Source organism: Gossypium raimondii, chromosome 11 (genome assembly GCF_025698545.1).
Source record: "Gossypium raimondii isolate GPD5lz chromosome 11, ASM2569854v1, whole genome shotgun sequence".
Classification (NCBI taxonomy): Eukaryota; Viridiplantae; Streptophyta; class Magnoliopsida; order Malvales; family Malvaceae; genus Gossypium; species Gossypium raimondii.
In genome coordinates this window covers 34,429,447-34,442,824 of record NC_068575.1, presented here as the reverse complement: position 1 = coordinate 34,442,824, position 13,378 = coordinate 34,429,447, and the positions used below count along the sequence as shown (strand labels likewise).

At 37.1% G+C, this 13,378-nt stretch overlaps 1 protein-coding gene across 1 annotated transcript; it reads left to right on the top strand.

Annotated features, from left to right (window-relative positions):
- Window positions 1-1,434: 1,434 nt before the first annotated feature.
- On the top strand, window positions 1,435-3,364 carry LOC128034792 (uncharacterized). The gene is made up of 3 exons (XM_052623631.1): window positions 1,435-1,728; window positions 2,543-2,587; window positions 3,011-3,364. Exons 1-3 carry the CDS (start codon window positions 1,435-1,437, stop codon window positions 3,362-3,364), a joined length of 693 nt encoding a protein of 230 aa, XP_052479591.1.
- The last annotated feature ends 10,014 nt before the right edge of the window (window positions 3,365-13,378 follow it).

The window sequence follows — 13,378 nt, the reverse complement described above, 5'->3', positions numbered from 1 at the left end:
TTTTCTTTAGTTCTTGATCTAAACATATTCAAATTAAAATTATTTAATCATAATTTTACTTAATTTAGTCTAAAAACACATAAATATGCCAATTACTATTTTACCCTTAACATTTTACACTTTTTGCAATTTAGTCCCTATTGCATAAAACACAAAATACACAAAATTTGCATATATCATGCTAGGGCTGAATATTCATAGGCTCCATACAAGTCCATATATTTCATTTATTTCACATTTTAATCCCTAAAATTATTATTTTTGTAATTTAGCCCTAAATACTCAATTTCATCAAAATTCCAATACGAACATATTAATCTAAAACATATATTTCATTATTCATTGTTAAACATCACAAAACACAATTATTCATCAATGGCATAACTCAAATTCATCATCAATTTCAAAATTTCAAGAATGGGTTTTGTAGTACTCGAAGCAACGATCTCAAAAACGTAAAAATTATCAAAAACTAAAGTAAAACATACCTTGATTAAGCTAAATGGTGACCGAATGTTTCAAAGCTTCTAACCCTTTCTATTTTCTAAGTTTCGGCATTGAAAGATGAAGAAAAATGGCTTTTTGATTTATTATATTATAACATATATTAACATTATTATTAGTTTACTATTTTAACCTTTAATAATTAATAAAGATAACATATATAATAAGGTTACATTAGTCCTTTGCCACCCACTTTCTTACATAGTGGGCTATTTGCATCATAAAACCTTTTATTTATAAAGAAAACCACTATTCGGCCCTTTTAAAAATAACCACATAATTTTTTCATTTTACGCGATTTAATCCTTTTATTTAATCGGACACTCAAATGACAAAATTAAAGCACAAAATTTTCACACAAGTAAATTCACACATAATAAACACAGAAAAAAAATTTAAAATATTTTTCTAGCTCAGATCCGTGGTCCCGAAACCACTGTGTCTGATTAGGGTCAAAATCAGGCTCTTACAGCTAAGGTAAAGGCTGTAGAGGGGCTTGAGCTGAGTCCTCATCATCGGGCAGTCTGCCAAATTTGGATATGAGTGAGACGCCAGTGTCGTCTGCTACTAAGACTTTGTCTCAATATCCCATGGCTAGGGACGATGCATTGTCCCAGGCTATGCTAAGGATTTTGGAGAGGGTCGTTGGGCCCAATACTGGATTTGAGGGTCGAGGTTCTATTACGGAACGACTCTGATCCAATAGAGCTAAGCTCTCCAGGGGTGTTACTTGGGTCACCGTAATGTGGCCGAGTTTTTGAGACTGAGCCGCTATGCGCGAGGTATGATAGAATCTGAGTATGAGTGATGTGTCCGCTTTGAGGATGGCCTCAGAGATAATTTGAGAGTTCTAGTAGCCCCCCAGAGGGAGTGAGATCTTTCTACCCTGGTCAAGAAGGCGAAAATCACCAGGAGGATATAGAGGTAGTCATGATCGAAGAACGTTGGAACTACTTATCTAATGTGATCTCTATACTGGTGGCGGAGAAGTTGGTTCGTAAGGGATGTGAGGTATTCTTGGCCTATGTAAGTGTTTCAGATTCTAGGGACTCTATAATTAAGGATATCAGAACGGAAAAGAATGTTCCAGACGTCTTTCCTGATGAGCTATCGGGTTTACCTCTGAATCATGAAGTGGAGTTTAGGATAGAGCTCCTTCCTGGTACAGCTCCGGTGTCCATCACTCCCTATAGAATGGCACTGAAGGAGCTTGTAGAGCTTAAGGTTCAGATTTAAGAGCTTTTAGATCGTGGGTTTATCTACCCTACTGTGTCTCCGTGGGGAGCACCGGTTCTGCTTGTAAAGAAAAAGGATGGATCCATGCGTATGTGCATCGACTACAAGCAGCTGAATAAATTGAACATTAAGAATAAGTACCCCCTACCGAGGATAGACGACCTGTTTGACCAGTTTCGAGGAGCTTCGGTTTTCTCTATGATTGACCTTCGATCTGGATATCATCAATTAAGGGTTAAGGAGGTTGATGTTCATAAGACGGCGTTTAGGACTCGTTATGGTCACTACGAGTTCCTAGTGATGCCATTCGGACTGACTAATGCACCGACAGCTTTCATAGATTTAATGAATCAAGTGTTCCATCCTTATCTGGATCAGTTTGTGGTGGTATTCATCAATGACATACTGGTTTACTCGAGGACTAAGAATAAGCATGATGAGCACCTTCGAGTCATTCTTCAGACTTTGAAGGAAAAATAACTTTATGCTAAGTTTAGTAAGTGCGAATTCTGGCTGCGTGAGGAGACATTTCTTGGTCATGTATTTTCAACTAAGGGGATTCAAGTTGATCCTCCAAAGTTTGAGGCTGTGTTGGAGTGAAAGCAGTCTAGGAACGTGTCTGAGATCCGCAGTTTTCTAGGACTGGCGGGATATTATCGATGATTTGTAGAGGGTTTTTCATTGATTGCAGCACCCTTAACTAAGTTTCTAGTAAGGGTGTGCCATTTAACTGGACTAATACACAGCAAAAGAGCTTTGAGAAGCTTAAGACTGTACTAACTGATCCCCTGTTCTGATACAGTCGGAGCCTGGAAATGAGCTTATTGTTTATAGTGATGCATCACATGTCAGTTTGGGATGTGTGTTGATGCAAGATGGTAAGGTGGTAGCCTATGCATTTCATCAGCTTAAGACCCATGAGGTGAATTATCTGACGCATGACTTGGAGTTGGCCGATGTGGTATTGGCACTGAAAATCTGGAGGCATTATTTGTTTGGCAAGAAGTATATCATCTACACTAATCATAAGAGCCTCGAGTATCTCCTCACTCAGTAGAACTTAATCTTAGGCAGCACAGATGGATTGAGCTACTTAATGACTATGACTGTACTATTGAGTACCACCCTGGTAAGGCCAATGTGGTAGCTGATGCACTGATCTGTAGGGCTATGACTGATTTGATCAGGGCGATATTTGCTCGCCTAAGTTTATATGATGATGGTAGTTAATTAGCTGAGCTTCAGGATTAAGCCGTCATAAATTGAGCAGATTAAGAGTAAGCAGTTGGAGGATGAGCCCTTGGGTCTTCGATTCTGGCAGATTAAGGGAAGTACTACGGATTTTGGACTAAACAGTGATGGGGTACTCTATTTCTGTGGGAGAATCTGTGTTCCGAATGGTACTGATTTGAGACAGGCAATACTGAGAGAGGCGTATAGTAGCCCTTATGTTATGCATCTTGGCGAAAATAAGATGTACATCGACCTTCGTGAGTTATATTGGTGGCCAAGTCTTAAGCAAGAGGTTACTGAATTTGTGGCTAAGTGTTGGACATGCCAGCAGGTTAAGGCTGAGCATCAGTTACCTTCGAGTTTGTTGCAGCCAGTCAAGATTCTACTTTAGAAGTGGGAGAGAGTGACTATGGACTTCGTTAGTGGGTTACTCCTCACATCTACTAAGAGGGATTCAATATGGGTCATCGAGGATCGATATACGAAGTCCACCAACTTCATACCTGTTTGTACTAATTATTCTTTGCACAAGCTGACGAAGCTTTATATTTCTGAGATAATGAGACTGCATGGAGTATCGGTTTTGATCACCTCTGATAGGGAGAAAGTTACATGAAGCTCTGGGTACAAGATTGGACTTCAGTACTACGTTCCATCCTCAGACTGATGGTCAGTCAGAGAGGGTGATTCAGATACTGGAGGTTATGTTGAGAAGTTGTGTGATTGATTTCCGAGGCAGTTGGGAGGATTACTTGCCACTAGTAGAGTTTGCTTATAACAACAGCTATTAGTTTAGCATTCAAATGGCACCTTACGAGGCTTTATATGGTCGTAGGTGTCGTACACCTTCATGTTGGACTAAATTGGGCGAGCGACGTGTTCTGGGCCCTAAACTAGTTTCTGATACCGAGAATAAAGTTAGACTAATTCGAGACTGATTGAAAGTGGCATCTAATAGGCAGAAGTCCTACGCTGATCTGAAGCATCGAGAGATTGAGTATTCTGTGGGGGATTTTGTTTTTCTTAAGGTCTCGCCATGGAAGAAGGTTTTGAGGTTTGGTCGCAAGGGTAAGTTGAGCCTTAGGTTTATTGGGCCTTACTGCATACTGAAACATGTGGGACCGGTTGCCTACCAGGTGGAGTTACCTCTAGAATTGGATTGGATTCATGACGTGTTCCACATCTCTATGTTGAGGTGCTACTGTTCTGATCCCACGCATATTGTCCCTGTTGAAGAGATCGGGGTTAGGCCAAATTTGACCTTTGAGGAAGAGCCGATTCAGATTTTGGATCGCGACTTTAAGGTTCTGAGAAGGAAATCCATTCCACTAGTAAAGGTTCTATGGCGTAATCAAAACACTGAGGAGGCCACATGGGAGCCTGAGGATGCGATGTATCAGTAGTGTCCTCATCTGTCTGATCAAGTAAATTTCGAGGACAAAATTTTCTTTAGGGGGTAGAATTATAACTCCCCAAAAATTTAATTTTGGGTATTTTGAATGTGTGACACAAATATTTGTCAGCTTTAGTGGTTATGTGTTCTAGGAGTGTTTGGGAGGTCCCAAGTTCAAGCCAGGACTTGGGCAAATTTTGGTAATTTTATGATTAAGCCCTATCTTTGGTCAGTAGGATTTTAAGTAAAAGTTGGAAAATAATTAACAGAATGGGCCTACTGGTCTGGTGGATAAGTGGAGTGTTGGTGTGTGAGAGGTCATGGGTTCGAATCTTTGGGATGGTAAAGGTTGTATTTTTGCTCCTAGTTTCGGTAAGAGTTGTGTTGAACTGGGTTTCTGAGTGGTGGAAGTGTAGTAGGAAGTGAGGGAGCGATTTTAGGAGTGAATTAGGGGATTGTTGGGGAGAATATCCAAAATCTGATCACTTTTTCCTTTTTCGAAAAAAAGGTGTTTTTCTCTCCATCTTTCTGACGTTTTCTCTCCCCCATCTCTACCGAATTTTTTTCTTCTTTGCTTGTTACTCGATTATCTTTTCTTTTCTGTCCTCTACAACTGAAATTCCCTTGTTTCCCCTAAACCATTTTTTCCTCTTGATTTCGTAGAGTTAAGCTGCACTTGTGCAAATTCAATAAGTTGTTGGGTATCATTTTAAGATATTATTTTGTGTTCAGTAGTCTAATTCCAAGGTGTTGGGATTTTGTTGGGTATCATTTTAAGATATTATATTTGAGTCTAGTTTCTCATAGAAGAAACAAAGTAAGCAAAAGATTTTCATATTATGAGATATTTGAATTTTAGAGAGATAGGGTCAGAATGATTTCGGAATCCCCTGTCCTATCTTTAGAAAATTATCAAAAATTGGAGAAAAATAATTATGGGAATTTATATGTTTAAAATCCTGAATGAGTCTACTTTCAAGAGAAACAATCAAGAACATCATCTAAATTCTGTACGAGAAGATAATTAATTTTTAGTGTAGAAAGGTTGAAATTGTCAGACAGCAGAACAGGGGAAACCTTAAAGAATAAACTATACTTATTGGCTAAACCAAAAATTCTAAAAATTTTATGGTAAGAAGATATATGAGTCTAGTTTCAGAGAAAATTTGAAGATTTTAATTCGGAATTCAGTATCTTAAGATACAAATAATTTGGTAACAGTAACTAAAGTAGATAGCTTTGAAGGATCATATAAGTAAATAGTGGAAACACATGAATAATTAACTAGCACGAGTTACATTAAAATGGATCATGAGGCCAAGGCCAATTTGGGTTATGTGGGGCCCACACGGGTGAACATCATGGGCTTGTAGGCCCATTTTCACTGTTTGACTGATAAGGTTGTACGAGTTGCCCAAGTCGACTGTGAACCTACTATAGGGTCAGTAAGTTTACTTAGACCCCTAATTGACTGAAATGACTGTATGACTGATACGATTAAGCCTGATGATGTCCCACTGATTTGATAATATATGCCCTGTTTACATGTATGATATTATGTTATAGCATGTCATATCTGTATATTGCATTGCATTGGGTTGGGGGATTATTATATTTGGAGGAAGTGTACTGAAAGACTCTTAAGCCTAACATACTGGCAGATCAGCTGCAAAATACTGTTTTGTGCCGCTTCTGGTACTACCTTGGAGTGTAGGGATGGGTGGGTTGATTATATCCCCACATAGAGTGTAGGGTTGGACGGAGATGGTGTGTAGAGGCTGGATGGGTAGGATTTTTGTGACTGCATATCTGTTACTGCTACTGATACTATGATGGGCTAAAGCCCTACTCATGATTGTTTTTGTACTGATATGGGCTAAGACCCAAACTGGACTGATACTAATACTGAAAAGGGCTTAAGCCTAAAATGTGATTATCTATTTACTATCTGTTCATTTGTATGGAGATTACACACTGAGTTTACGTAAACTCACCCCTTCTATTTAATCTGTATAGGTAATCCCTAGATTTAGGGGAATTGGTGCGGCAGAGGACTCAGTGGTGGCCACACGATTTCATTTACACTGTTTATTACCTATTTATGATTTTACTTTTATTTGAGAGTATTTTGCTGTAATTATGGCCTTTACGGATTTTGGTTTAAATTTTGTTTTTATATGGTTTTATGAATTAAATCTACTAGTGTTAGGTAAAACTCAGGTTTTCAAATGAAATTAATTTTTTATAAAAAATACCACGAATACACAAACTGTTTAAAAGCTTCCGCGATAAAAAAAATGTTTTGAAATTGAATAACGATTTGTAAATGAATAATGTTTTGGAAACGAATGACACGATTTGAAATTAACATAAGGTACTGAAAAAAGGGTTAAATAGAAAAGGGAGTTTAGGGACGGCATATATTTCGAAAAGCACTACCCTGTGACATCGTCAGATTCGGCCATAATGTCTAGGCCAGGTTTGGGGTGTTACATTCCTTCTTGACAACTTCCTCCATCTTTTCATTTAACCTTCTTTGTTGTTCAATCGATTGCTTCCTTCATCTTCCAACTTGATCTCGTGTATTGAAAAAGAAGGACTAATACCTTGAATATCGGTAATACTCCAAGCAATAGCCCGTTTGTGTTGCTTGAGAATATGGACCAATTTCTCTTATTGAGTTACATCCAATGTTGTGGAGAGAATAACTGGGAGAGTATTGTGATCACCTAGAAAGACATATTTAAGATGAGTAGATAGTGTTTTCAATTCCAGAGTAGGAGCCTCTTCAATAGATGGTTTGAAAATTGGGATTGTTCTATTGGATAGGTCTAAGGATTCAATCTGCCATCCATGGTTGAGTTCAGGATTATTAGCTTCAACCATGCTGTCACAATCATCTAAGGATTCAACATCATATGTCACTGCAAACTCATCAAAAAGTATTGTGCTTTGGTCATTGAATTCTTCCTCAATTAGATCATCTAGCACATCAACAGTATGAAATTCTTTTTTTTCCTTGCATTGAGTAGATTCAAAAACACTGAAGGTGACTTGCTCATTATTAAGTAGCATGGTTAGTTCACCTTTATAAACATCAATAAGAGTTCGACCGATGGCTAAAATTGGTCGTCCCAAGATTATGGAAACCTCTTTGTCTGCCTCACAGTTAAGTATGATAAAATTAGCCGGATAAACGAATTTATCCACTTGAATTAAGACATCTTTTATTTTCCCTTTAGGTTGAGCTAAGGATCGATCAACTAGTTGTAATGTCACTGCAGTAGATTTTATGTGACCAATTCCTAACTTTATGAAAGTAGATGATGACATTAGGTTAGCTCCCAAGTCGCATAAATCCTTGCCTAAATAATGATTTCCAATTGAACATGGGATGGTAAAGCTCCCAGGATCTTTCAATTTAGGGGGCAACTTGTTTTTCAAAACAACACTACAGCCTTCTGTGAGTGCAATAGTTTCAATACCAGTAAGCTTCTTCTTCCTGGACAAGAGGCTTTTCATAAATTTACCATAACTTAGAATTTGTACCAGAGCGTCCACTAAAGGAATGTTGATCTGTAGTTGCTTTAGTGTGTCCAAGAACTGTTGATACTGCTTTTCATGCTCAATCTTCTTGAATCTTTGTGGGAATGGTAAAGGTAGAGATATATCTTCTTGCGCTAACATCTTTGATTGCCTTGACAGTTTCGAAGGTCAGACATTAGGCATATGAGTGACAATTTGTGGAACTTCTTTGTCTAATGCATTGACAAATTCTTCAGATTCAACCTTCGCACCAGTGATCACACCATCCGTATCTGGAGGTGCTATAGTAGAGTCTAGAAACAATTTTTCAGTTTGTTTACCACTCCTAAGAGTGATAGCCTTACGATGTTCTTTTCCCCTCGGACTAGGATTTTCCGTGTCACTGGGTAATGAGCTTGGTGGTCGAGTACTCAGATTTGAAGCAAGTTGTCCTAATTGTGCTTACAATGCTTGAATGGAAGATGAATTCCCTTGTACGATAGCTTGCATAAGTGTAATATGCTCCCGCATTGACGTTTCAAGAGTTGCTAACAGGTCAAAAGTAGAAGCTTTAGTGTATGGTTGTTGTCGATGTCCTTGAACATGTTGATTTCATATTGAAGAGTGTTGTGGTTGCATCGAATTTTGGTGTGGATGTGTCTAGATTTGCTGTTGATGCATCTGAGTGTGCTGATTGTAGTTTTGCTATTGTTGATTGTAATTCCCTTGCCTGGGATTATAATTGCCCTGAGTAGATGTATTCCCATATTTGAAAGTCGCAACATTTTGTCCTGCATTTTGAGTTCCCCAAAATGGTTGGTTGCATGCAAAGTTGTTGTAAGAATTACCATAAGAATTGTTGTGGATGTTACTAATTTAACAAGCATTCTCTGCATGTTGTAGGTGATCTTCATAACTATGGTTGTCACTACAAATCTCACAACAAGATTCCTTGTATGTGAATTCAGCCCATTATAGCATATCTCAATTTCTATTTCTGGTTGAATGTCGTGCATAGGAAAACGTCAAAGTAAAGATTTATAACGTTCCCATGTGGTGTGAAGATTTTCATCATCCAACTGATGGTAAGCAGTAATATCATTTCGAAGACGAGCATTCATTGACGACTGGTTAAATCACAAAACAAACTGTGTTGCTAGTGCATCCCAAGAAGTAATTGATTCGGTAGGTAGCCCAAAAAACCAAGTACGGGCTTTTCCCTGTAAGAAATAAGGAAATAATTGCATCTTCAAGGCATCATCAAGAACCCCTTGTTAACTAAAGGAAGCAAAAATCAATAAAACGGATTTAAGATGTTCTCTCGCATCTTCATGTTGCAGTCCAGCATATTATCGATTAGAATTCAACATTTTAAACATTACTGGCCTAGCAACTCCTGGTTGTAAATCATCCAAGACAGGTACTACGAAATCTCGTGTAGTCCTACTTTGTATGCGAGCATCTTGCGGCAACAATGGGTTATAAAACATTGACAATAAAGTTAAATAAATAACAACAAAGAAAAATCAGTCAGTGAATACTAAATATTATATAAGGAAAATAAAGTGCGAAAACACAAAAAAACAAAAATAAACATCAAACAAATGTCATCTCAAGAAACAACACCAAAACCTTGATCGGCTGTTTAACATCACAACAATAATGTGCAAGCGTACATTGTCGATGCAAGTATAGTAAACAGATGTGACTCTGTCAGATATCGATCCCATAGGGATGGTAGTCTTTTATCTATTAATATTGGTGCAACAACTAGACGTAAATAAGATAAATTGTAAGAATAGTTGTCGATGCAATAACTCATAAACAATAAAATAAGATATGATAATGATAAACTGGGATCCCCAACATGAATCTTTAGTAGAATATATATCTTACCCAGCATCACTCCTCTATTTAATCTGAGACTTAAACATGCATACTAACCTCACCTTCAGATGATGGCAATACAACACTAATAAGAACAAGTGGACTAAATTCCTCTAATCCTCACTCAACTTCTGTTGTAATGCTTGTTGGCTCAAACTATCATTACACTTTCCAGTGTCATTAACTACAATAGCACTTTCATGTTAAAAACATTCAAACTACAAGATTAAACAATAAAAGCAAGATTGAATAAGATAACATTTAATCAAAAATTCATGTGTACTTTCATACAAATAGAAAATAAAGAATAATCACCAGTATTTAGAAAGAAATAAGAAAGAATCAAGTGGAGAATACTATCCCTAGACAACTTGACTGAATCTCTCTATTCCCTCTTGTCTCACACTTAGGTCTCATTGTCAAAAGCTATTCTGCATCTGCTTTTCACGTTGGCTCCCCCGTGAGAGGCTTAATTTGCCATAGCCGTAAGCTTCAAGATGGGATGATGAAAATGATGATCCGAAAAAAAAATTATTTTTCTTCTTACGTCTACCTTTTATGTCTTCCTCGTCAGTACAGGTGTCTTTTCCTTAAAATTATTCTGTCTTTGTATGTATAGGTTGGTTATACCAGACTAGACAGCTCATAAAATTTTAGTTCTTATCCGAACAACTGTCAAGTGCGGCAACAATTCTGGACATAATCTGGAATTAACTCATGCAGCGACATTAATGAAAAGAGAGAAAAATTAAGGATAAAATAGACTAGGATTCACTTAGTTATAAAATGCAATTTACTAAACTAAAAATGGTAAAATGTATGCTAAGGATAACTAAATGGGAACAATTTAACCAATAAGTAAGGGGGAAAACCTATGTTCTTTCTAGTGCTATTACTTCTATACTTAAGAGAGCATTTGGGAGCGAAAAGAGCGAAAAATAGAAAATCAGAGCAAGTTTCAAGAGCCACACGGGCTGCGGCCATTCCACACTGGCTGGACACACGAAGCCATACGATCATGTCTTAGACCGTGTGGAATTCGTGAATCGCACTCCAAACATGCGGGGAAATACAATTCAAAAAACAAATAAGAAGATAGGAGGGAGCTGTCAAAGAATACTCGAGAAACAACTCGAAAAACACCATTGAGACAAACTCTGAAGCATATTTTCATCAAGATTGGAGATATCCTTTTGAATTCTTTGAAGTTTATTATGAATTTCTTTGTTTCTTGTGGTTATACTGTCTTTGAAATGTTTTTATTTGCTATCATGAACTAATTTTCCAAAATACCTAGGGAGATGAACCCTAAGATGGATTCTATTATTTGATTTCTATTTTTACGCAATAAATACTTGGATTTTGTTCTCAATTATGTGTGCTTAATTCTTGGTTTAATATTTTTAGACTATTAATCCATATTAGATGTGCTTAAATCAGAGGAGGAATAGACCCTGTTTAAGAGTAGATCTAGCGTAGTTGAGTGGAGTTGTAGGCAATCCTAGAAATAGGACGACATAAATCTACTAGATTAGAGTAAAATCTAAAGGGGAATTCATAGATCATGTTAATGCGGTAATAAGGGTTTTAATTAGAAAGAAATTTCAATTAATCAACCTAGAGTCAGTTGTTCTTATTCTTGAAAAGAGATATTAGCATAATTTAGGGATTTCTATGGATCAAGGTATTAAGTGAAGAAATTATGTAATTTAGATTGATAGTGACAGATGAAATCTAGATGAATTCTTTCTTGGGTATTGTTTCGCTTCTTGGTTTTTTACTTGATTATTTTATTGAGTTGTTGTTTGTCGCATTCGTAGTTAATTAATTTACCTTTAATCAATCACTCCAATTTGTCAGTTAAATAATAGAAAGACGATAATTACTAGTACTTTTACTCCTCGTGGGAACAATATCTTTGATCACCATAGCTATACTATTAATTGATAGGTGCACTTGCCTTAGTCAGATTTTTAGTTAATTTAGGACTGTAATCAGTCATTCTTCGCTATGTACTCTTTCAACAAGTCCTCCACGCTATTGGAAGATTCACCTTAGGATGGTTTTTGAACTTGTTGATTAAATCTTGCCAGCTGACTTCATGAGTATGTAAGTATTGCTAGGACCCACTCCTTGGTTACTCCATGAGAAATTCATATGGTTTCTCCATGAAGGATTATAGAAGTTTGATTGCGTCCTAGCTCACTTTTATTCTGATTCAAATTTTCCATGTAATAGATGGACTCTAGGTTTGATGGGCAATTTTCAAACATGTGTACATCTCTACAGAAACACAAAAGATGCTTTCAAATTGGCTAGGCTACTGTCTTATTAGATTATTATTGAAACTGTTAATAATAAAATTCTTAAGTATTGAAGACATAGAGGATACCTGAGCTGCAAGGGATGTAAACACATCAACTTCATGTACTCCTACAACTCTATGCCCTGTGGAGGCTTGGTTGGTTGGCCACTAGTAGTTATTATTTATTAGCTATCCATTCAATAATTTCATAAGTCTCATTATAAGACTTATAAAGAAATGTTCCATTTGTAGAAGCATCCACCACCATTCTTGTGTGTACGTTGAGACCGTTGTTAAATGTCTCAAGTTGGATGCAAGGCGAAATTCCATGACGAGGGAATTTTCGTAATAATTATTTAAATATCTCCTATAACTCATATAAGGATTAATCATCCATTTGCTAGAAGGTAGTGATCTCAGTTCGTAACTTAGCAGTCTTGCCAGGTGGAAAGTGCTTCATTAGGAAGTTTTCTACCAACTCTTACCATGTAGAAATTGAATCGGGTGGCAATGAGTTTAACCAGGACCGTGCTCTATCCCTTAGTGAATATGAGAACAACTTCAACCTTAGTGCATCCTCTATTACTCCAACCATTTTGAAGGAGTCACTCACCTCCATAAACAATTTGAGGTGAAGTTGGGGATTTTCAGTAGCCATTCCATTGAACTGCCTTACTGTCTGAAGCATCTGAAACATAACAGGCTTCAACTTGAATTGTTGTGCCTCGATCCTGGGCCTTCTAGTTCTTGGATTAAGCTCATGAAAAAGTGGCACGACATACAATCTTAAGGCTCGATCCATGTCATCAGCAACAAGGATGGGATTTTGAGCATAATTTGCTACATTTCCTTGATTTTGGTTCTCAGGGTTCATCTCTTCAGTTCGTCTTTGGGCTTGTAATGCATTCAACCCAACCCAAATTACCAAGTTCAGATCTCGAGTATTATCGAACCCAAATTCTTAGATATAAATTTAAAACAGTTGACATATACTCATACTTAAACTCTCACTATTGAAGAAATAAAGAAAGATATTTAGGAATACATCAAGCTTGTCATATTTATTACAACATATAAAATTTGTTTAAAATCAGACTTGCTAGGTCGTACTCCTACAATACACCATAATACTAAGTTATCATTTGTATGCATATTTGCCCAAATTGCCACAACTCTAGCGCAATCCTGACTTCCCTCCTCATGACGTACTCTTTCATTCAACATTACCTGAAACAGGAACAAAACCCTTGTAAGTTCATGAAAACTTAGTGAGTTGAAAGTGTAATTCCTAGTTG

Bases quoted from the DNA above. Each gene is read 5' to 3' on its own strand.
- LOC128034792 (XM_052623631.1), top strand. From the start codon at position 1,435: ATGATCGAAGAACGTTGGAACTACTTATCTAATGTGATCTCTATACTG. The intron at 1,729-2,542 runs GTTCAGATTTAA...GTTCTGATACAG, and splicing joins AGGAGCTTGTAGAGCTTAAG to TCGGAGCCTGGAAATGAGCT. The intron at 2,588-3,010 runs GTCAGTTTGGGA...TAAATTGAGCAG, and splicing joins TTTATAGTGATGCATCACAT to ATTAAGAGTAAGCAGTTGGA.